This window comes from Strongylocentrotus purpuratus, unplaced genomic scaffold (assembly GCF_000002235.5).
Source record: "Strongylocentrotus purpuratus isolate Spur 01 unplaced genomic scaffold, Spur_5.0 spur5_scaffold_12, whole genome shotgun sequence".
NCBI lineage: Eukaryota > Metazoa > Echinodermata > Echinoidea > Camarodonta > Strongylocentrotidae > Strongylocentrotus > Strongylocentrotus purpuratus.
Genome location: NW_022145597.1, coordinates 2,775,747 through 2,800,273, shown reverse-complemented (window position 1 = coordinate 2,800,273; position 24,527 = coordinate 2,775,747). Strand labels below are relative to the sequence as shown.

The following is a 24,527-nucleotide window of genomic DNA, read 5'->3' as shown; positions in this document are numbered from 1 at the left end:
GCGCCAGGGGGAGGGGGGGGGGGGGGCCATCTCCAAGAAAAGGTAAAATTAACGTTAAAAAAGGTTAACAATTCCCATTCCCCCCTCCCCCCCCCCCCCCTGGATCCGCCACTGACTACATCACTACAATCTGGATCATTGGCCGGTATAGGGAATCACAGCCGAGAAGACAGCGTCACGGCTATGCGATTGAACATCGGACTCCCAACTCTACAAGAGCGACGACTGGAATCACGTCTAGCCATGATGTACAAGATCCTCCACCACCAGATAGCCACCCCTCTTCCAGATTACATCTCACAGAAAGACAGAGCTACAAGGAGTCAACATCACCTTCGTTTCACCAGACTTGGTACATCCTCCGATTCTTACAAATCAGCTTCTTTCCTCGCACCATGAAAGACTGGGATGATTCCTACAAATATCATTGAGCTGCCCACATTGAAGCAGTTCAAGGAAGCCATCAGCTGCGAATTGTCACAGCATCATCATTATTTTTATGATTTTTATGATTTTTATCATTTTACTTGCACCATAAACATGTATATATTTCGGCACAAATTCACACAAGCCGTCCACCGTCGGCAGAAGATCACCCTTGTCTAGATGCTAAACAGGCTTTGACAAGTAGTAGAATAGAAGTAGAAGTAGAAGTATATTACAGTATGAAGTTGGCAAACAATATTTTAAGCAACAGGCTCTTGCTCAACTACTATTGTTTCTGAAAGTAATGAAAAACAAATAAACAGACAAACAAAATTTAACACAGTCGACATGACTGCATGTATATTATAAAGGATGAATATGATTTTGTAATTTGAGCAACTAACTAGAACAGCTAAAGACAGAAAGTTATCGAGAACCTGCGTCCCAATGTCTATTTCATGATCACCCTAACGGCTTACAAACTATGGGACATACGGTAGATATATATATGTATACATATATATATATATATATATATATATATATATACATATAGAAAGATATTGACGTTGATTAAGACGGCAAGTCGTTACATAATTATAAGGCCTATCGTAATCTTGAGGGGGAAAACTAGGCCTTTTCACTTCTGTTGATGTTATAATGTATAGATTTAACCCTTGAGCTGCATGTTTGTTAAAATTTTTCAATAATTTTTCATAGTTATCCGATACGACATATAGTAGTACAGCTATCCAAACGTGATGTTTTCCTATGATGACTAGATCTATATTACTTTATAGCCGAAGGCAGATTATAGATATGTTTTTGCCTTTTTTATTTGTCGATCGGCAAGACCCTTACCGGCCTTTGGCTCCTCCCACCCACCAGACGTGAGACAACATCTTCAAATGCTAATCAGCAGAATCACAATTTTTGTCAAAGGAATCACCAAATCTACCCAGATAAAGAATTGGTTTGAACATTCGCACATTTTCCAAGGTAATGTTCCTGACAATGATATGCAGAAGTGTCTAAAAATTGAATTACGATCGATATTGTGTGTTGTTATCTTACAAACTAAATTACACTAGGCCTACAGACAGTCCCGTGTGCTCATTGCTGTGTATTCGTTACATAATGAAAAAGAGGATGAGCAAGGATAGTGGTTATGATGATAAGATGATGGTTAAAAGGAGGTGGAGAAGAAGAACTGTAATATAATTAATATATTTTTAACTGTCTGATGGGATAGATAGCCCTTTCAACGTCAGGACAGAGAAGTGGGAAGAAGAAAGAGGAAGAAGAGGAGGAGAAGAAGGAATAAAAAGAGGATGAAGATGATGAAACTAAAGATGTGAAGAAGAAGAAGTGGAGGAGAAGGAGAAGGAAAGAAGAAATCTTCAGAAGAGGAGGGTGAGGATCGAGGAATAACTTTCAAGAAGGAAAAGAAAGGGAAGAAAAGGGAGAAGAAGAAGGTAAATAGAAAAGGAGAAAAGGAGAAAAAGAAAGAAGAATCAAATAGAAGATGGAATAATTACTTTTGAAGAAAAGGATTTAAGTAGTGAAAGAGCTGGGTGAACAAGGTGGAAGAGAAGAATATGATATTGATCTAAGTTTACAATACCTGGAAGAAATAAATAGTTTTAGGTCAATAAGTCAAGTTATTTACCATGGATCGTGGTGAATAAAAGCCTTTTAAAACAGGAGGATTGAGTTACGGGACTATTCAACCTACCCAGGTGACCCAGCTACATATTTTGGTTGAAAAGAAAGATTGATTGCCTAGGCCTTCTTTGAATTTGGTATTTATGGATATATGATGAAGTGATCTTTATTCTTTTTTCCCCTTATTTAATTTAGGATATAGAACAAGAAAGATGAGTGGACTAACTGAGGTATCCTGCAATAAGAGCTTTGGTGGCTTGCAGAAAGTGTTTTCTCATGACAGGTAAGGAATTAAAGAATCATGCTCTCTGATGCTCTGGCCTAATGCAAATGAAGTACAGTCAAACCTGCTTTAGTGACCACCTGTCTACAAAGACCACCTGTCAACAAAGGCCACACTTGTTGTTTCCCTTGAAAATGGTTTCTCATTGAATCATGTGCTAAAGGAACATGTCTACAAAGACCACCTATAATTTATAAAGGCCACTTTTTGTGTTTTCCTTGGGTGGTCGCTATAGACAGGTTCGACTGTAATTGTTTCATGTTCATATTAACCCTTTGACTACTAGGAAACAATACACGATACTGTTTTACAATGTACAATTGTAATAACATATTCGTGAACATCCTATTAAATGTGTGATAGGATTTGTATCTAGGTCATGCTTGAAAATGGAAAATATCTTGAGAAATACTGATATGAAATATGGTGTCGTTATCATGGATGTGTAATTGCAGACTGTTCCATTTCCAGTGACTTTTCTATGGTAGACCGATGTATGGATGCATCTAATTTACTTCATAAAGGCGTTACAAAGTTATAAGAACAATTTGTATGATGCTTTTATATTAAAACCTGTTAAGAACGTTAAGAGCCATTAAGAACTTTTCATTGAAATGAGAGCTCATGAGATAAACTTCAGTTTTCATTTTTTCGCTGCCCATCAAACTAACTTAGTTGACTTGAGATGTTATTCGATATATAACAGGTTTAGAGTTGTGACAAGTCTCTTATTGGGAAGTAGTTGCTCCTCTCCGCAAAGGTGGTTTTGTAAAACACTTTATAGCTGACAAGTCGAGCGACAGAGTTGAGATGTCATTGATCTTGTAGTTATGATGGTTTCGTGAAGCGACCCCCTGGTTGTTGACTTGTTTTCTTGTATTATTTATCACAGCTCAGAATGCAAGTGCAAGATGACCTTTTCCGTCTATCTTCCAAGTCAGTCTGAGAGTGGTCCATGCCCCACACTCATCTATCTTTCAGGTAAGCAATTAAGGTAAACTATAAAACCTGAATGATTTGTTTTTAGTCCATTGATACTAAACATCAAGTATAGTATCAAGCTCTTTGTTCTATACAAATTACTGTGAAGGACAAGTCCAAGCTTTTTTTGTCTTCTACATCACAGACCACTGCTGGTCCACCACTGAGCAGGCCATTATGATAAGGTGTTGAAGTTCAGTTTCGATACCCCCCTCCCATACCCCAAAACCAGGGCCCATTTCACAATTTTTTTGTTGTTATAAGCTAGTGAAATCCTTGTTTCTGATTTGCTATCAGCAGATTTGTCACAGATTTTTGTCATTTGTCATTGAAAAAATGCTTTGTGAAATGGGTCCCTGCTCTTTTTTTTCACATGCTGGTAATAATAGCACTCTGTTGTTGAGTTCTAATGTTGCTATGGATCACTTGAAATACCACCCATCTCCTTCATTTTGCTTTATTTACCTACCGGTATCTATTTCATAATTGCCATTCTAATGCCAATTAGAATTACCCCCAGCGGTAGCTTCAAAATGTCTTTATACCTTTGTTGCCTGCCTCGGCAATGGCCAGGAACCTCTCACCCAATCGGATCCTCTATATATGACCATGCCTACGCGATTCTTCCTCTTTTTGTCTGCTGACTTGAATATCACATTTCCCCTCCAAGTCAGGTCCGAAAAATGATGTAATTTCCTTTTATATTATCCAAATTTTCTTGCAGTTGTTGTTCTTTTCTACTCCAATAGGAGGTTAAGATTTGGTGGATTACTTTTCTGTTTTTTCGATTATCGTTTATTGGAATTATTGCCTTGCTAATTCTGCCACAGATCATGCCTTCTTCTCGCGCTTCACCAACCGCGGCGCTCAGAGGCAGACAGTGCTCAGCACTCTCCCCAGGAGCAAGAGGGCTAACACCTCTGAGGCTTCCACTGCCACTCGGACTCCTCCCTCCCCAAAAAGGGAAATAAGATGGAGAAAAGCCTAAGATTAGTACTAGTGTTCCTTCTCAAAATCCATCTAGAGACCACCTGCTATGAATATCACCTGTGTAGTCTCCCTTGAGTGACCTTTATGTACAGGTTTCCTTACATCTTTGATTTCAATCTGTATAGGGTTGACCTGTACCGATCAGAATGTGACGAACAAAGGAGGATTCCAGCGTGTTGCTGCTCAGTATGGCATGGTAGTTGTCTGCCCAGATACAAGCCCACGTGGATGCAGCATCGAGGGAGAAGATGAGTCCTATGACTTTGGTTCCGGGGCGGGGTTTTATCTCGATGCCACCGAAGAGAAATGGAAGACAAACTACAGGATGTCTTCTTACGTCACCAAAGAGGTATCATGTTTTCTTCATCTGTTATTTCATTCCAGGGGGGTGTTTCACAAAGATCCTAAGTTCAACATATCTCTAAGTTGGAATTCATAATTATGGACATATTTTGTAAAAGATATTTTAAAAGGCGTAAAATGTTGATTCAAATCATTCTGATTTTTGTTTATTATCTAGGATATTTCATGTTCTTGATGTGGAATTTATGAAAAGTCAAAAATACTTGATTTTCTGCTTTTGAATATATTTCATTTCTAGGCTACAAATGGCTCTCCATAATTTGTAAGTCCAACTAAGAGTTACCGTAAGTTCTACTTAGGATCTTTGTGAAACACCCCCCAGATGCATTATATTCTTAAGTTTTGTTCTGTTATCTCATTATTGTGCTCTTTTGGGAACCAACCTAGGCGCCTTTGTTAGGAGATGAACTGATTACATTTTTGTGTTTGACATTCTTATGTAACTTGATGCAAGATCATAGATATGAGCAATGTATAATCAGATTTATCTCATACACTGGCCAATGTCCAGCAGTACTTACAATCAGAAGCTAAAAGTGTGAGTGTGTTTGTGTGTGTGTGTGTGTGTGTGTGTGTGTGTGGGGGGGGGGGGGGGGGGGGGGGGGGGGGGGGGGGGGAGGAGGGGGGTTGAGGCATACCAGGCTCTAAATTGATTTAGTTTGATTTTATCACATATTGCTATTTTTCTTTGAAGCTTTCATGAGAAATGCAGTGAAAAAAAAAAAGATTCCTTTTTTTGTATGAAGCAAGATTTTCTTACCTTTTCTCTTTTCTCTTTGTTACTTTGTTCCCCCCATTTCTCTCTGGCTTTCTTCCCTCTTTCTACTTCTCTCTTTTCCTTTTCTTTCTCTATTTCTCATTTTGTTTCAATCTCACCCTATCTCTCACCACACACTCTCTCTCTCTTTCTTCTCTTTCTCTCTCTCTCTCTCTCTCTCTCTCTCTCTCTCACGCTATCTCTCTCTTTCTCTCCTTCTCTTTCCTTTCTCCCTCCTCTCTCTCCCTCTACACTTCTGCCACTCTTGTGGAACTCACTAACTTCCTCTATATGTGAGATTGATAGTCTAGAATGCTTTAAGTCAAAACTTACCTACCGTAATTCACCTAATGTGAAGATACTTATTTTATTTCATAAGCCTGCACATTTGAAGAAGCAACATTCAAACAGAAATATGGAGCAATAAAAATGTTGTGATTCTTCATTTATACCTTCTGCTCTTTTCTTCCCCATCTATTTTTCTTCTCTTGGACACAGTTGTTTGATCTCATAGTGAACTCTTTCCCTGTCAATCCTGACAAGGTTGCAATTACTGGGCACAGGTAAACTACTTTTATTTTTTTTCTTTCTTCCTTTTTTAACTTTCGGAAGTCAAACTACTTATATTATGATGAGAGACTTTGCTATTTTTGTCTCGCCTGGGTAGCAAAAAGCGAGACATAGGCGCCGCTTTTCCTGTGGGCTGCGGCGACGGTGGTGACGGCGTCAACATCAAAAACTTAACCTAATGTTTATTTTTTTAATTTTTGATATAACTTTGAAAGTATAATTTCTTAGTGAATGAAACTTGGACTATAGGGTAATCAAGTATTCCCAATCATGTGAGTAGAATTCAGGTCACTAAGTTAAGGTCAAAGGTCATTTTAGGTCAACAAACTAAGACTTTTTTGTGGCATCAACATCAAGATTTTGAATTTTTAGCATACGTTCAAAGTGTTTTGTTCAAATTCCATGAAATTTGTACCCAAGGGTTATCAAGTATCACAAATCATATGACACAAATTGCAGGTTACAAGGTCAAAGGTCATTTTAAGTCAGTAGACTTGGATTATGTTTTCACAACTTCATATGAGAATAAATGAATCAATTTTTGTTATTTGTTCATGAATCTTAGTCAATATTCACTTCAAAATGCTGATTGTATTCAAAGGATTTCATTTTTCGAGGCCTGCTAATGGGCCACCTGCTTATAAATAAGGTTCCAACCTCAATTTTTTATCTTATCTAATTACGTAATGCAGGCGAGACTGCCGAGAGCGTTTCCCTTGTTGTTCAGTTTGAATGCTATTATCATTGCTGCCAACCATTCCTATTTGGGGGCCCTCAAACTAAATGTTATGAATGAAGTTGAACTGTAGATTCCCCTCCTTTGTCCGAAAACAGAAGTGTACAAGATAGTAATAATTGTAATAATAATAATAGTGCGTTCTTGTATTGCCCTCATGCATGTCAGGTATGATGACACTCTAGACTAGCTGTGCTCCTAATCTTTCCCAAAGAAATTCTAATTTTTTATTTGAAAGGTTGGTAGGTATAAATTATATGAATAATAAATGGACGTTGACTGTTAACCACAGGAAGAGAAATCATCTAAATACAGGTTTTCCTTCTTTTTGTAGATATATCTCATGTTTACTAAGTCTATGATCACATTGTGATTGCTATATTAATCACACTGTTTGAAGGTATGTAAATAAAATCAGAACAATGACGGTTGGAGAAGCATAATACTATTAAGTTTGAGAGGATCTGTATGTACATGTACTGTCTAAGGTTTGATCTTGTAGTATTTATACTCTAGTATGATTGACCAGTCATTATAATTCCTCTCTATGTCTGTAGCATGGGAGGACACGGTGCCCTGACCCTTGGTCTCAAGAACCCACATCTGTTCAAGGTAAACATTCCTTTCCTATACAGTATCCAATATGGTTTTTCTATATCTGAAAAGCTTGTTGGAAATGTTTAACCTTTGTGAGGTTTGAGATTACGTTAAAGCCCCTCTTAAAGAGTTGGAGCTCCAAAAATTTGATGGCAACATTTCGCTAAAAATTGTATCATAATCTGAACGAGGATGTAATTTAAGACACATTTCTGCAAGGATTTTCCAGCAAAATATGTTTGAAGTCGAAAATATTGATTAAAGAATTCAAAATTTAGTTTTTCTGCGTACAACAGAAAACCCAAATTATGTATTTTTTTATCAATATTTGTTTTTCGATTGGCTTTAAGCAAAAGAAGTAGAGGTAGAATTACAAGATATCATCCTTGTATCAAATACATTTGGTTTATTACTTTAAAATTTCTACTGAAAGATACACAATATGCTTTAAGGTGTATCAATTACCATTTTCAATAATTAATTTACTATATTAATCCGGAATTGCGGATGACATCTCTGACCTTGTGCTCAGATTTATAGTCAACATCGTTAAGGAAGATAACATTTAAATGCAGTACAAAAATGTTGATTAATTTACTGTATATAATGTTAGAAATACCAAGTTTCTGAATTTTGATATAACATACATGTTCAGTGACTTTCTATATCTTTGTCACATTCATTCATTATTATAATCAGAATGTCTGATTTTTGCTCTCATACTCTAGTCTGTAATCAGTCAACTGTCCATGGGAACCGAAGGCCTTTACTTTCTGTATAGTAGTGATATGAATGACAATGAAATATTCATGTTATTAATGATGTCTTGATCTCTTTCTCTAGTCCATATCAGCCTTTGCTCCTATCTGTAATCCTATCAGCTGTCCCTGGGGACAGAAAGCCTTCAAGGGATATCTAGGACCTGATGAGAATACATGGAAGGTATGTTTGCTTGTTTTTTAATACCTGACTGCTTTGAATGCAGGAGTATGCTTGTAAATAAACAACCAGGTGATTAACAGCTTTAAGTCCTCCCGACGGACTTGGTAATGAGGATTACTGCCTTACGTAAGGGCACTAGCTCATCGACTTGGTTTCGAACCTGGGACCTACAGGTTACAAGACCACTGAGCCATCACAACTCCTGGTTCCATTCACAATAATTTTGTATATTTTCGGATTCAACTGAGCATGAAAATATTCAGTCTTAAAATGGGCAGTAGATAGCACTCACATAATGGTGTACTACTCTGAATAAATTCTTATTTTTATGAAAATGTTACTCTGTAATACATGTACATTAGGTGGCACATACTCATTATATATATACAAGCAATATTATGTGCAATGTTGGTTGGGTATAGGTATAAAACTAAGAACCACAATTCAATATTGATATCTCTTTATTCAAAAGAGAATTCAATGGCATACACTTCAATCTGACAGGGACATTAATTTTTTGACTTGTGTGTTTTCTGAGACGTGTTGGGCCATAGGAACATGGTGTGTACTATCAGTATCTGGTAGTTTAAAAGATAAAGACCAGTTATGGTCAAGCGATTGCATTGTGAAAGAAACGTGGAATCGATCAGAAAAGGTTGATCATCTAGCATATGCATGTAAGTATTGGTGTGTACTGCAAGGTTCTGGAATCATCAAAATGATAAGAAATTTGGACCAGTCTTCGTAAAGTTACAAGTACTGTACACAGAAAGATATACATGTATATGGGACTACGCACTCGTGCGTGACACGTGCATTATATCTATCATGTCCAAATAGATATAATAATTTACCAAATTTATCAATTAGTAGGCGGTTTCTCGGCAAAATTGTATTATCACGTATTAGTCAGAACATATTCTTTCACATGATTGGTAATAAGAGCTTCCATTTCATTTTTTGAGAGGGGGGCGTTTCCAAAACTGGTCTATACCTTTAATGTTTCTTTCCTGCAGGAATAGTAATCTTGTATTGTTCTCACGCTTGTTTAGGAATACGATGCATGTGAGCTTGTTAGTTGCTATGATGGGCCACCAAGAGAGATCCTCATTGACCAAGGAAAAGGGGATAATTTCTACAACCAAAAGCAACTTCTTCCCGAGAACTTTGTAACGTCTTGCCAAGTCAGCAGGACTGGATGTATCATGAATCTACGTGAGGTGAGTCCATCCCAATTAAGTATTTACATCACATGTACATTATTTCAGGTACATTTTACTCCTATCCCTCTTACAGGCCCAATCAATATTTTATTTACCTGTCATTTTTTTCTTTTCAATTTCATATTATCTGGGTGATTTGTCATTTTGTTTGAGGGCATTTGGTACATGCCTTTAATATTTCATCTACCGGTACAATTAATTTTCAAGGTTGCACTAAAGATAAGTTTACAGTAAGCGTTAGGTTTATGTATAGAGGTGGATTCATGCTTAAAGTTTTGGATTTGACCAGTGCCAGAGGTGGACTGGGGACCAAATGTAACCAGAGAAGAATCTTTACAGTATGAACACATTAACAATTTTGGGTCAGAGGAAATATTCAATTTGTCCCTGAACAATCGTTTCAAAGTACTTGTACAAATGCAGATAGTGCAACGTCCGATACTATGCTAGAGATTACTCATTAAATCCATTTGGTATATACATGTTCATGTATTTGTAATTTGTTTTTAATGAAAATGGTAAAAGTCTCTACAAGAGATTGATTGCTGTGTTGATTTTATAAATGTGTGGGCAAGTCTATTTTGTTCCACACATCGCCAACAACATTGAATTTTTAAAGTATATCTGACTATTGTTTTAATTTAATAGCCATAGAAGACCATAGATCAGACCAAATCTGAAGTAAACTGACAGATTTGGGAAGTCCACTACATATTTGGTAACATAATGGGAAACCAAATGAACTTGCCTTTCTATCTCAATCTCTTTTATTGTTGTTCATCTCAGGGGTACGATCACAGCTACTATTTCATCTCAACATTCATGGAGGATCATATCAAGTTCCACAGTCAACACCTGTGATGACATCATGACTTGGTTGCCATGGAAACCCATCAATCCTTGAATCCGGAACGTGAGAGAGCTTAGGGATATTTAGAACAGTTGTAATTAACTGCACGTTTGATTTTCAGATATTTTCTCAAGAGTTAAACTCAATCATATCATGGAATTTTGATTGTAAAAATGAGTACAAGTCTTATCTATCTGTTAGTGTGGCGACTCAATATAGAATGCAATTAAAGTCATTTCATATTCAAAGAAACTTGTTATTAATGATTAAACCAAATATTGATATTAATCTCCTTTTGTAGGCCCTTGCGTGGTTTGATTTGTATGTGGTAATTTTCTGTGCTATCTTTCAAAGAGAAAAAACAAACCGCCAAATAAAGATGCAATGTTAGAACTCCACAATCAATGTGCCTTCCATGCTGCTTCATGTATCTCGTCCTTTCTTTTAGATTATCAATTCATAAAACTGTCAACTTTACTTGTATCTTTTCCTTTCTATTAGGTTATCAATTCATAGAACTGTCATCTTTACATGTACCATATGGTAGAATGTTTTATGTAGAACCATCATTGATACATTTTAGAACAACCATTCTCAATTTCGTTTTCAATTTCAAAAGGGAAGCTTTTAATAACCCTATGAGTGTGTTCCTAGGTAAAGCCTTTTTTTTGGGGGGGGGATGCCATTGGTTCTAAATAAAAGATAACATAACTTCCATGTGCACATCTATTATTTGTGTCAATGAAATTCCATATTTTGTACAAATGACTAATATATGTATCAAGGAATGCATGAATTTGTCTCAGTTGTTGAACACTTGACCTAACTCAAATAAACATTTCTTGATAGTGGTATCAAAACAGCTATCAAATAGTATTACCAAATGCAGTAGAATGAGTCCAAATTTGTATGGATGTTACTGTTAGTTTTTAAACACTGTAAAATCAATCAACTTCTTCACAAGTGAAGTTGTCTTAATTGATCTAGGCTTTGTGTAATGGAAAATGTCACAACGATGTTTCAACTTTTACGTAGTATGTATGATTTGTTGTATAAATTGTAATACCTATGTGTGTAAATCATGCAGTTTATGAATTTTCTAAGAAAATAAAAATCATTGAAAATAGAGACATGGTCAGTTTTGTAATTCATTTTTATTACTCCACAATCAGTTGGTTTTCAGAACACATATTAAAACTTTAGATAACTAAAATGAGTAAAGAGTTGGCTTACATCTACAGGGTATTAGAACAGAAAAATCAGAATGAGAGGCTAGGATAAGAGGAAATCACATGGAGAGAGAGAGAGAGAGAGAGAGAGAGAGAGAGAGAGAGAGAAGAGAGAGAAAGAGAGAGAGAAAGAGAGAGAGAAGAGAGAGAGAGAGAAAAGGAGGTAGAGAAAGGAGAGAGAAAAAAGGAGAAGGAGAGAGAGAAAAGGAGAGGGAGAGAGAAAAGGAGAGGGAGAGAGAGAAAAGGAGAGGGAGAGAAAGAGAGAGAGAGAGAGAGAGAGAGAGAGAGCAAGAGCAAGACTGATAGAAATATTATTGTTCTGACCTTGAATCATAAAAGCTAATGCAGTGGAATCACATAACTTGGTCCTCGGGACCATGGAAATTACCTCAATATATCGGGGTTAAAAAACAAAAGAATATAATTAAAAGAGCTGGGTCAAGCAAAATCCCCTTGTTATAAAGAGATACCTCGTTATATCAGCTCTTTACGAGGTTTCACTACACCTTTCTGCAATCAAACTTATTTTAACGTTGTAAAAATGGTCATCATGATGAAGTTTTCATTACGATTTACAAGCACAGATATTTATTCGTCAAGGTTGGAAATTAATCACCATTTTGTAGCATGGAATTTTCCAGATCATACATTTAACTGGAATGGAATCAATTTTCATCTTGCATTTCATTGTCAATAAATACATACAAGTAATATAAATTAACGCAATTTCAAACAAATGATTACAATATATACAGATAAACAGGCATAGTATATAAATCTTAAGTTATATTGCACTTTGAACAATAACGAACAATTAATTCAAATAATTTCTCATCATCCAACTTGTAGGTAAGTGTTCATATAATGTACAAATTCTCTTGGCCAGGGACATATTAAGGTATAATTAAATTTGAATTTTCTACCAAACAAGAATCTTCAATACGCAGTGGCAACAAGATTTACTAATGGTAATCCTGCTCAAGACTCCAGCCTGAATTATCTTTGGCTGAAGTCTGTGTACATTGTGTCTTATATTAAAACCAAATCATACTCGAGAGATGAGAGTTTGCAAAGGTACCCTGGCCTTTATGTGTTTTTATTTCATTACTCATTTAATAATGGTATAGTTATTCAAAGTATGTTTCACAGCCTAGGCTGAATTGTATAAATGCATATAACAATAATACACCAGCATAATATAGGGAATAAAAGAATGATTCGTGATGTGGCATGGTTAATGTTAATCATAATTAACATGATTAATATAATCCGATAGACTAATCTTCTGTCCAAGGAAAGAAAGAAGAAAAAGCAAAGGTAGAAGTCATAGAGAAGAGAAAGGAATGGGTCAAAATTAGAAGTTAACAAAAGTAAGGAAAAGAACAGGAAAGACTGATGAAGAGAAGGAAGTCTGAATGTAGAGTGCTTTAAACAGACAAATAATAAGTTTGATCCTGTAATTAGACTGACATACATTTATATCATCCATTTCTTGCAGTAAAGTTCTAATAATTCATTTCAAATAATCAGTAAATAATGTTGATTGAGTATACATGTATATACAACATCCGTATATCTACTGATGTAAGGTGCTTATAGTTACACAATGATTGTACAGGTATATGTAGCAGTCAAAGTATGATGGAAGTATTCAATAGTCAATAATCCTAATTGTCATGCGAGTCAATGACATTTCTACTCCTCAAGTCAAACCAATCAAGAGTGCAATCTTAAGGGAGTCATGCGTCAGTTTCCATGTGCAGAAGGCAATGATTCGCTGACACCAGACTTGGTGGAAATACCATTAATGGGAGTACAAATCTGCACACAGCGAACCCGTAGGCCAGTCAAGAATTACCCCCTAATCTCTCGGAGAGCTCAAGTCTTCGGGTGAGGGAAAAGCAAAGCATTACATAAGGTCTAATGGTCATAAAAACTGAAGGCTAACCCTGGTGATTGACAACACCTGTTATTGAGTAAACACCCGAACGATGTCTAATTCCCCATGAGAGCTGACTTCTATGTGTCTTTAAAATGTTGTGATCATCATAATACATTCCCAGTCTAATGTGGAGAGTGCATATCTGGCCCTCAGATCCTGCATATATTCAGTGCACTCAAAACCAACATGTGCTAGAACATACTGCATTAGTTTTCTGTATTAATATGTGCTTTTTAGTACACATACATGTAGAAGTGTTATGGTCTAGTTGAAAGGTCACTGGACTGTGAACCACAAGGTACAGGGTTCAAATCCCTGCCACAGAACTAACATACATGTAATTTGGCAAGATGTAATCTATGTCTGCCATACTCCACCCATGCAGGTATTAAGGTAGTACATACACATGTAAATGGGTTATAACCAGTAGTGATACGTTGGACTGCTGTAATGGCAGCCATGGTAAAGCCACGTTAATGTCACTGGAGTGCCACAAGTTTCAAGTCAGACTATTATCATTATTTAGATACTTTCCACTTTGCAAGATTTTCCATGCCACTTCTCCTCTGCTAATACTATTCCATCAACCCTTATGGATATGATGTCTCTAGCCATGTTCCATCAGGACCAGTGCATATATCTGTGTATCACTCCTTCTTCCCTTACATGTGCAGTGCAAGTTCATAGAACTTCAATTCATTCTACTACCAAATGCTCTGTACTAATCCTGATCATATGAACTTATGTTCATGTCACAAAAGCCAATTTATGTTCCACACAATACCATTAAAGATTGTGGATAAAGTCATTTCAAAGCCAATATTCCCATTTGTTTCCTGCATTGCCAGTGCAACTGTGAACAAACACATGGTTGCATGTATGTTTCTGAAAGGCTACGTAGCCTATTACATCTACTATCATACAAGTCCAGAGAGCACATGCATGAAAGTATCAATAAACCATTTCAAAGTTAAATGTGTGCATGTAAGATATAGGTAATAAGTACAAACCACAAGGTCAGTATTCTATGTCAGTATGGGCACATCATTTCTCCTCTTATTAGCCATTGATAGACAACTAGACGTAGACTTACATCTAAGTCATATTTACTTACATTTGAATAGACATTCTATACAGATGGCACAAAGCCGCACAATACAAATGACCATTATTATTATCATCATTGTTAGTTAGTCAACCACAAGAAATGCAGGTGTGCATACACAGTATTAGAATAGATTGGGGTCAATGAAGACCTATGCTAACCTACAGTGTATATTGTATCTCCCTCATGTCACTGTAAACCACAAAGTTCTTAATTTTCATGACACTAGTATGCTACGCTTTACATTTATTTATCTCATAACATGCGCTGAGTGGAGACAAGTAGGACCTTTGTTGAATGCATCTGAAGTTCATTTACAAAAGGTTTACCATGGCATATCTAAAAGATCCTGAAATGAAGATGGATTAAGAGCATCCTCTACATGCTATGCCGAGCCGAGATCACATGTTGCTGCAAGCACACAGCCCTTCACTCAGTAAAGTCACAGTTAAAATGTCTTTTTTGTAAATCACGCCTGTTGTTGAGTAAGTTTATATTTCAATCATAACATACTGCCTAAAGAAATGGAGCTTCTCCTAATGTATGACTCGAGGAGTGAAATAAATCACTGGGTTCCAAGGCAGGTGGTCATAATGCTATCACAACACAGTCATCTTCTAGATACTCCCTTCACAAAGGGTTCTGATGGTGCAGCTCATGAAAAATTCCACAATTGTCGTAATCTGGCCAAAATGCTTATTCCACCAAATGGCTACAAAAGTGTCTTAACCATTCTATAAGACATGGTTTAAAACATCTTGAAACAAACATCTGTCTTAATACTTCATTTCTGGGATGTTTGATGAGATCGGTTGGTCGTTCTTTACATTCTTGGTTCCGGTGGAAACACACTGTTATCCCCTGCAGGATGTAAGCTTCGTCTGATGTTCAAAACTAGTCAAGGAAATATTATCCAACAGCATTTTGTCTTTTTGACACAAAATCAATTGTGAATACTAGTACTTACATGTATCTAGGACTCCATAAAAGGCTGATCGATAACAACACCAGTGGCGGATCCAGGGGGGGGGGGGGGCACAGGGAGCACGTGCCCCCTCGGCCAAAAAAATATGTTAAAATCAGCCCTAAATCCGCCCAAATATACTGAAAAAAAGGGCGTGCCCCCCCCCCCCCCCCCCCCCCCCCCCCCCCCCGGCCAAAATAAAATTATAATATTTTTTATTTTATTAAAAATTAAAAAAAAATTAAAAAAAAAAAAATATGCCAATGGCTGACCTAAAAAAAATTGACCTTACCCCCCCCCCAACGAAGCAAAATGTCATATTTAAAAATTGCGTGACAAAAAAAATAAAAAATGAATAATAGTGTCCTCTTACCCTTACCCCCCACCCCCCGCCTAAGTCGTCGCAATTTTTTTGGGACTAAAAAAAAAAAAAAAAAAGTTAATAATTAATAATTCATTTTTTGTTGTTGAAACAAATAATAAACAAAAGCATTAGTCACTGCATTCTAGTAAAGTGAACAAGCCTTAAAACACATTTTCAGTCTCAAGTAATTGATATGTAAAGGATACACTGCAATGCTCAATTGGTCCAGCTATCATGAAAAGGAATAGAAAAACATATTTTACATCTACTTTGCAACAGAATACATATTTATTTCCTCAAATTACATAGAGTTACATGTACAATTAAACAGATGACATTATGGTAGTTTCTTTTGCTGGTTAAAATTCATTCTCATAATTTGTTATTATCTCTATATTTTCTCAATTCATCAATCAAATCAAAAATTCTAGTGAGATTGGACATAACCTAACCCAACAGAAAAAATCTTACTTCTAAATATTTAACTATTAAAAGGAAGATACATGTACTATAATGGGGAATGTTTTTGATAAACGAATTTATAAAATATACTTAGAACCGTCAACCAAATACATCTCAATAAAAATGCTCTTTCAGGCAGTAACAGAAACTTTGCTTTTGATTTATAGCTAGTGAAAGGGAAATGTAATGACTCATGTTTGTAGCATAAATGAGATACTCACATTAGATAATAAGTGATCCATATTTTGATTGGCCAATGTTATAGCTTCCTTGCTCCCAACTCTGTAAGAAAAGAACAAATAATGGTAAATACTTGTTTATCTACAAAGCAGCAACTTACAAGAAGTATTTTGTGACAATATAACTTATAGACAAATGAAAGGCTAATGGCTGGATGGCTGGATGAATCTATGGGGATGGGAATCAAAGGAGGAAAACTGATACTTCTTGACAATGTGTAAAGATATCTGGTAGTGAGGATGTATGTCTGATAAACACTAGGATAGATTTATCTTTTTCAGCAAAATAGTACCGGTACATGCCTTAAAAAGAGAAGGAAGAAATAGTCCCTTAAAAAAAGCATGTTAGCACAAGGACAAGAAATGAGATGATAGTGAAGACCCCTTTGCCTGGAGCTGTATCCATCTCAAAGCAAGTCTAGCAAGTGAAGACCCCTTTGCCTGGAACTCTATCCATCTCAAAGCAAAGTCTAGCAAGTGAATACCCCTTTGACTGGAGCTGTATCCATCTTAAAGCAAAGTCTAGCAAGTGAACACCCCTTTGCCTGGAGCTGTATCCATCTCAAAGCAAAGTCTAGCAAGTGAATACCCCTTTGACTGGAGTTGTATCCATCTTAAAGCAAGTCTAGCAAATGAATAGAAAGGGTAGTGGGGTGGAGGGTAGGGGCTAGGAAATAAGTGGGAGTGCCTATTTACCACTGTGCATGGAGCTGGCCCTCAAATCAGAATGAAGTCTTACAACCTTGGAGGAACACGGGGGTAGGGATGTGAGCGATGGGGACGGGAGGGGCATGAGGGTAGGGAGGGGAGGGACATGGGTGTAGTGAGGGGAGGAGCAAGGAAACAAGTGGGAGTGTCTATTTACCACTGTGCATGGAGCTGGCCCTCATCTCAGAGCGAAGTCTTACAACCTTGGAGGCGCATGGGGGTAAAGAGGAGAGGGGTAGGGACGGGAGAAGAGGGTATGGAGGGGTGGGGAGTGAGGGAAGGGAGGGGAGGGGCATTGAAATTAATGGGATAAAGAGGGAGGGGGCAAGGATACTTACCCCTGTGCTTGGAGCTGGTCATCCATCTCAAAATGAAGTCTTGCAAGCTTTTCTTGAAGATCTCTAACATTACTCATCTTCTCATAGGAACAGTTCTCATCTGCATCATTAAAAATAAGAATTGGTACCGTATCATGTTAAAAATTATATGTAATTACTTCAGGTATGGAGTATGGGTACCACTTAACCCCCCCCCCCCAAAAAAAAAAATATATATAAAAAAAAAAAAAAATAAATAGATGGATCTTTGACTGCGTGCAGTCGCAAACATGTATAATGCCTCCGCCATAGAGCAATTTACAAACCAAAACAGAACTAATTCATAAAATTCAAGTTTGATTGTAATCCATGAACATGTTCTCAAAATATCGTGATTACAAGCTATTTTTCATACACACTGTACATGACTCTGCAAGATACATACATGTACATGTCCTCCACTAATCGCTCTATCCCCGAAAATACACCCGTTGTAGGGTAAGAATGAAAGGGCTGAGTGTCTCCCCTTTAGCAAACAGCCCAGGCAGTGGACTAGTCATATGTCTGCCTAAAATTACAGGACAAAATGAGGCAGAAAGACATTGTATACATGTACATGTAACAATTACAACATAGACTATTAAAATGTAATTATGAAACTTTCACTAATTTTACAAGCGGTTCAGATTCGGAAACGTTTCATGCCACAAAATAAATCTATCATAAATGACACAACACTAGGTCTCTGAAAATCGCTTCAACTTGTAGTTGCCTAACTTTCTGTATTAGGATACACTACAGCCACTAACCGAATGCTTGTAGCTTGCCAGAGTTGAACTCTTCTAGGAGGTTGAGAAGACCATTCTGCATGTGTCTTATATCTGAGGCATTGGTGATGAAACTATGCTCCTTGCATCCCGTCTCCATGGCACTGTCAACGACTGTCTTATGCTTAGACTTCTCCTGTAACACATCAACAAAACAAGAATGAAGAATGAAGCAAGAGGTTCTTTTTATGGAGAATGATACTGGTACATGCAAGATGAGGTGATAGTGATGGAGATTAAAGGAAGGAAAAGTACCCCCAAAATAACCATCGTACATTATCATATTGAAATATACAGGAGTGGAGACTGATTATAACTTTTAAGAAAAGAAATGGTTTCAGTAAAGATGTAGGGTCTAGCATCTAACCCTGCTTAAGATTACATTACATTACGGCTAGAGTAAAGTGTAGCTGATCCTCAGCAGAATCCTCAGCAGAAATGGACAGCCCTAATACAACTTCAATCAGGTCAAAGAACAATAAAAATGACAACGGCGATGATAAATTTTAATACTAAATTTCTTTATGCATTTTAGAATAATCACTGCCAAAGTGATGGAGGTGCTACTTGGTGCTTTATGAATACCTTTTGTTTGCCCTCTTGAAAAGAATACTTCTACCTGTATATCATAGAATATACCACTTTTGGATAACTGAATAATGATTACATAACTTTCATGAAAAGTATCCAGCAGTCGTCTCAATTTTTTTGTTGTAAAAATGACCTTATTCTGCTGAATTGTATCTGCAAAGTTGCTTAGTATAACCTACCTGTGTTTTGTTCTTGGATGTCCTACTAGGGGCATTTCCTGTTGTTTGTTTGCTATGTTTAGAAGGTTGATGTCCTAAGCTATGACTACTACGGGCGTACTGAGGTCCCATCCACGCCACACCGCTATGACTACCGGCTCCTCGGAAATCTCTCCCCATTCCAGCTGGATACCCTGCACAAAAGACACACAGACATAACTCTTTATGAACACTACTCAAGGGAGACAAGCCTGACAAGGAAAGTGGTCATCACGACTTGTATGTATTTTCTTCTCAATTTCAGTAATGGTAGAAGAAAAAAAAAATCAGTTTATACGACTGCAAAGTTTCTTTTAGTCAATAAACCATACTGACAGTTTTGTCATCCATGTCCAAACTTGAGTTACATGTGAGCCTTTTAAGAAACAATGCATATGTCTCCTAACTGTTAACCTTAAAGGTCCAACTTTTAGCTAATACCTCACAAATTTTCTTGCCAATATATTAATTTCTCAATTACTATGACAAATTCAATACCTACCGGAGATGAGATCTGACCAAGGCTATGTCTGCTTTTTTTTAGAGTAATTTGTTTTTGAGTTTGGATTTCCCTTTCTATATGAATAGTGTACTACCGGTACTTTCTTACCTACGGGTGAAGCGATCTGACCGAGGCTATGTCCACGTATGTGTCTGGATTTGACCCCTGCCTGAGAGGTCAGCGATGATGATACAAGATGTGGTGCTACCAATGAAGCAGGTCTGTGAATCTTAGTGACCTCTGAACCTGTCTGATGAAGCGTCTTGGGGCTCCCATGTATCTGACTGATTCTATTGGACGCCATTATGAATATCAAGAAGTCTGAAAAGATGAAGTGTGAATATGACAAGCTACAAAGATCTTAAAAATACACATAAAAAGTACATTTTCAAGATACATGTAGGTAAATTTGCATTATAGTCTATACCTCTCTTAAGAAATCTAGCCATCTGATTGGTCGAAATTGCAGTCGTGATATTGGATATTCCCGCAAAGAGATTAACACATAGTCAATACAATAGTTCATGACTGATTCCCGTTGCCACGGGTAACAGGCCGCATAAATTAATTGTGCTCAGATCCACATTGGCATTGGTTTATGTGTTAAAATCTTCTTTGTAAAAGATTTTATTTAGTCTAGGCCTACTGCTATTTACTATTGTCACTAAAGTACCGATTTTGAATGAACTCAGTTGAGTTTTGTACAGTGGTGTTTGAAATGTTGAGAATCAATAGAAAAGTTGGCGCTAGTTCAGAAGTCTATCCAAAACTTGACCCGTAACTCCGGCGTGGAGATGTGTGTTAAGTTAGCAACTGTAATCTTAGTTTACGGTCTCTAACTGAACACACGCGCGCGCCCGCACCCCAACGTCGGTACGGTATGCAATTGTATTGTGCTGCAGTTTGCCGTGAATCCAGTGAGAAAGTGCATATTATAAGTCTTCGTTTTTAGGAAAAATACTCTGAAAAAAGATAAGAAAATTGACACGAAACAGGTAACAACTAACAAACCTATCGACTTTTAAATCATGACCTTTATTTGGACATTTGATGAATATTTACTTCATTTTGGGTATGTTTTAGTAGGGTATCTCTACGCCGGAGTTACGGGTCAAAGTTTGAATAGACTTCTGAACTAGTTTTTAATACACAGCCAGGATAGTAATGCAGCTAGGTCTATGTCACTCCAGAACCAGCAATAGTATGAGAGTCAATGCTAATGCGTATTGACCTCTAGCAGGGTGTCTGAACGATTTTTCAATTTTCAATTTGGGATCGTTTTTCACCATTTTTGTTTGATATTTGAATAAAAAATGTAATCAGAATAATACACTTCAAGTCTCACCGATGTTTCTATCAAAAGATACAGCCCCTCCAAAAACGCTGCAATATTCATATCGATTTGGCCAGAATCGACGAAAAAGACGTACACGCAGAGTTATGTTGTTTTGCTAAATTTAGCCGGACAGCTGTATCGCGCAATATGCAAGCGTATGCATAGCGTACGCATGTTATGCGCAACTTGCAGCTTGAGCCACGTTGTCTCCACGACATGTGCCATTGACTAGTATGGCTAGCTGTTCGCACAATAAACCCGGAAGTGAATACACATTATAGTCACTAGGGCGCTTTAGTAACGAGACGGAAAGCACAGGAGACGGAGTGTTTAACCAACTGTGACGGGTCTCGCACTCTTGTTACCGTCATGATATTTAAGCGCTTTCGCTATCTGCTAAAGGCGACGGGTACGCAAAGCCGTATCCAATTCCCGCGCTGAACTGCACGCCTGCTGCCTTTTGGTGCTAGTGCTCTAGGGCCTTGAGGCTTGGCCGGAGCGCCGGGGCAATGGGCTGTAATGCACAGCGTTCAGGCACGTCATGCATAACGATGAAAAAGGTCCCCGAAAGTAGGCCTAAACGGCCAAACCATCAATTTATTGTAGATTGGGGTATAGAATAAGCTACTTATCGAACAGACATTGGAATCACTAGTAGATTCCCTGTTTTTATCTTCAGTAGTCACGGTAGTGCCCTGCATTGTTAGATCTAGATCAAAATTATTTGTCAGCTCCTCTCTCTTATGTCGTGTTTAGGGAACGAACGCTATGTTGGCCGAGTACCGTTCCGAAAATTGACGGGACGGAGAGATTTCAGATTCGCGCAGGCGCAGTTCGTTTTTTTCGCTCGCGTTACCGTCTCCTGTGCGTACCGTCTCGTTACTAAAGCGCCCTACTGGCAATATCGCGGAGACAACATGCACGTTGTCTCCGCGATATTGCCATTGACTATAATATGTATTCACTTCCGGATTTATTGTGCGAACGGCTTTCCATACTTTCATTCACTATAAGCGCAGATGTTATGCGATGTAACCATGGTTTAGATTGAGCCGAGCTCACGCCTCCCTAATTAACTGATCCGAAAAATGTGGAGAAGGGTATTTTCAAACTGTAATCAGTTGTGATCCCTGGGGTCTAGCAAAAAAATAAGCGCATAGATATATTCCTTAGGACTGGGACTACTTATCGATCGGGGCGTCATATCTCAAAAGTGACAAACCTCAGAGTTAGCCAGGACACAATGTTTAAATTGCTGTTTTGACCAAGATATTTTTACAATTTCGAGATGACCCCCCTTTGGAAATATTGGAATTCACCTGCTCTTTCATATGACACCTCATTTATTGAGTATCACCTTCAGGATCACAACAGATAAAGGTTTGAATCTCAAATTGAAAAAAAAAAGAAGACTTTTTTTGCATGGTCGCGCAATGCAAGTAGACTGCATAGGGATGCGTGCAATCTCTATGGGAAGAATTTTAGCACACATCATCGGGTGCGCGATCAGACACCCTACCTCTAGCGCTGTACTAGACCTACGTGCTAATACTTAGGCAGCATTTGCACACATGAATAGTCAATACACTCTTAATACACAAAGGCAGATAATCATGCCGATGTGGCAGATCGGCACGTTTGAGTTACACAGTCAGAAGACTTACAATTTGAATTTTTAAATTATTCTTTCTAACATTGGTAAGTTAATTTTTTTTTTGTATTTTACTGCTATTTAGGTGTCATTAATTGCCCCTAAAGTACTGATTTTGACTGAAATCAATTGATTTTTGTACAGTGGTGCTTGAAATATGTTGAGAATCAATAGCACAGCTTTTAATACACAGCCAGGATAGTAGGAGGCGAGTTGGCTAAGAAGGCGAGTTGGCTCAGTCGGTAAAGCATCTGCCTGTCGAACCAAAGATCCCGGGTTCGACTCCCACCCAGGCGGATGACTGAAGTCTGCGTTGTGTGTTAACGTGCCCCTTCCCTTGTTCATAGACGCAGGTTATGTCAAGTGGAAAACACTCCGTCCCTCGGATAGGACGTTAAATGGAGGCCCCGTGTACAGGAGAGTCACCACCATTGCACGTTAAGAACCCATTGCACTATTCGTCTACGTCTACGTCTATGCTGGTACTCGTCAAAAGCCTTTTCAGCAACTAAACGAGGATATTGTGGTATAGGGGGAAACCCCGGTGTAATGGTCCATCTGCACACCCCAATCAGGCCGAGTATACGGCATCTGCAAGAATCTTCAGTATTGAATGAGGCAGATTATCTTGAAGAAGAAGAAGAAGAAGAATGCAGCTATGTGTTATGTCATTGTGTAGCTGTAGTTAAACTTCAAATCAAACACACATATTTGGTAACATATGGGGCTACAATGTAGCAAACTTGAATACAGTCAGTGTCAGTAGTCTTCATTATTTATAGATCTAGATATATTTCAAGTCTTATGTCGTTTGAATCGTTATCTAACAAGCAACATCATACCTCATGTATCAACCACTCTGTACCTTATCGAAAGGCTAACGATGCAATAAGACGCGTCAATCTGCAACTTTCATGGGTCTTTCACCACCGCTGCGCCACTCTCTGTAGGGAGCTGAGCTGAATTTGGCGACCGCTAGTTCGCGACCACTCGCCCCTTGAATCTGGCGACCACAAGTTCAGCGACCAATTACGGTGTCTTCAAAAGGGTAAAAAGAAAAAAGAAAAGATAATTTTTTTCCGCTCATTTTCTTTAGATGCTTCTCGTTAGAAAATGTAATGACTAATGAGTAATGAGTAATAACTTCTGGCTTTTTGGTGGTACATTTCACTTGTCGGAAGAACATGTCTTGACCTTATTGTTTAACTTTAATATCGGCTCTGTGGTCTGAAAATATCGGTAAATCCGGACAATGGCATGATATCCCTTTCAAAATGAGGTGCTTAACTCTCAAGGCGCATTTATCTTTGGCCGAAATTTGTTATTCTTAGCTGATTACATATTCTGAAAGAGGGGATTTCCAGCTTTCTGGTGGTATGGTCACCTGCCGGGGGAAGATGTCTGGACCTTACTGTTTAACTCTAGAGTCGGCTCTGTATTCTGAAAATGTTCGGTCATTTCGCCGAACAGCTTCAAATCCCGAGTACGCAATCCAAAATGAGGTGCCTAACTGTCAAGGCGCCTTTATTTTTGGCCGACATTTTTTATTCTTAGCTGATAACATATTCAAATAGAGGGGATCTCCAGCTTTCTGGTGGTATAGGTCACCTGCCGGGGGAAGATGTCTGGACCTTACTTTTTAACTATTAAATCTGCTCTGTATTCTGAAAATGTTCGGTCATTTCGCACAAAAGCTTTAAATCCCGAGGA

The 24,527-nt window shown here is 37.8% G+C and overlaps 2 protein-coding genes across 3 annotated transcripts; one reads left to right on the top strand and one right to left on the bottom strand.

Moving 5' to 3' along the window:
* Window positions 1-1,298: 1,298 nt before the first annotated feature.
* Window positions 1,299-10,781, top strand: LOC762632 (S-formylglutathione hydrolase). The gene is made up of 9 exons (XM_001198332.4): window positions 1,299-1,425; window positions 2,287-2,374; window positions 3,267-3,355; window positions 4,471-4,694; window positions 5,964-6,028; window positions 7,329-7,383; window positions 8,212-8,310; window positions 9,363-9,530; window positions 10,320-10,781. Exons 1-9 carry the CDS (start codon window positions 1,335-1,337, stop codon window positions 10,392-10,394), a joined length of 954 nt encoding a protein of 317 aa, XP_001198332.3. The 5' UTR covers window positions 1,299-1,334; the 3' UTR covers window positions 10,395-10,781.
* A 4,368-nt stretch (window positions 10,782-15,149) lies between these two features.
* Window positions 15,150-23,796, bottom strand: LOC753877 (coiled-coil domain-containing protein 28B). 2 transcript variants are annotated; one of them, XM_030981594.1, is made up of 8 exons: window positions 23,660-23,796; window positions 19,939-20,151; window positions 19,311-19,483; window positions 18,523-18,676; window positions 17,735-17,834; window positions 16,671-16,731; window positions 16,194-16,216; window positions 15,150-15,540 (listed from the first exon to the last, which is right to left on the bottom strand). In XM_030981594.1, exons 2-8 carry the CDS (start codon window positions 20,132-20,134, stop codon window positions 15,483-15,485), a joined length of 765 nt encoding a protein of 254 aa, XP_030837454.1. In that variant the 5' UTR covers window positions 20,135-20,151; window positions 23,660-23,796; the 3' UTR covers window positions 15,150-15,482. The 2 variants fall into 2 exon arrangements, with proteins under 2 accessions (XP_030837454.1, XP_030837455.1); XM_030981595.1 differs by having other exon boundaries at window positions 23,683-23,796.
* Window positions 23,797-24,527: the final 731 nt, after the last annotated feature.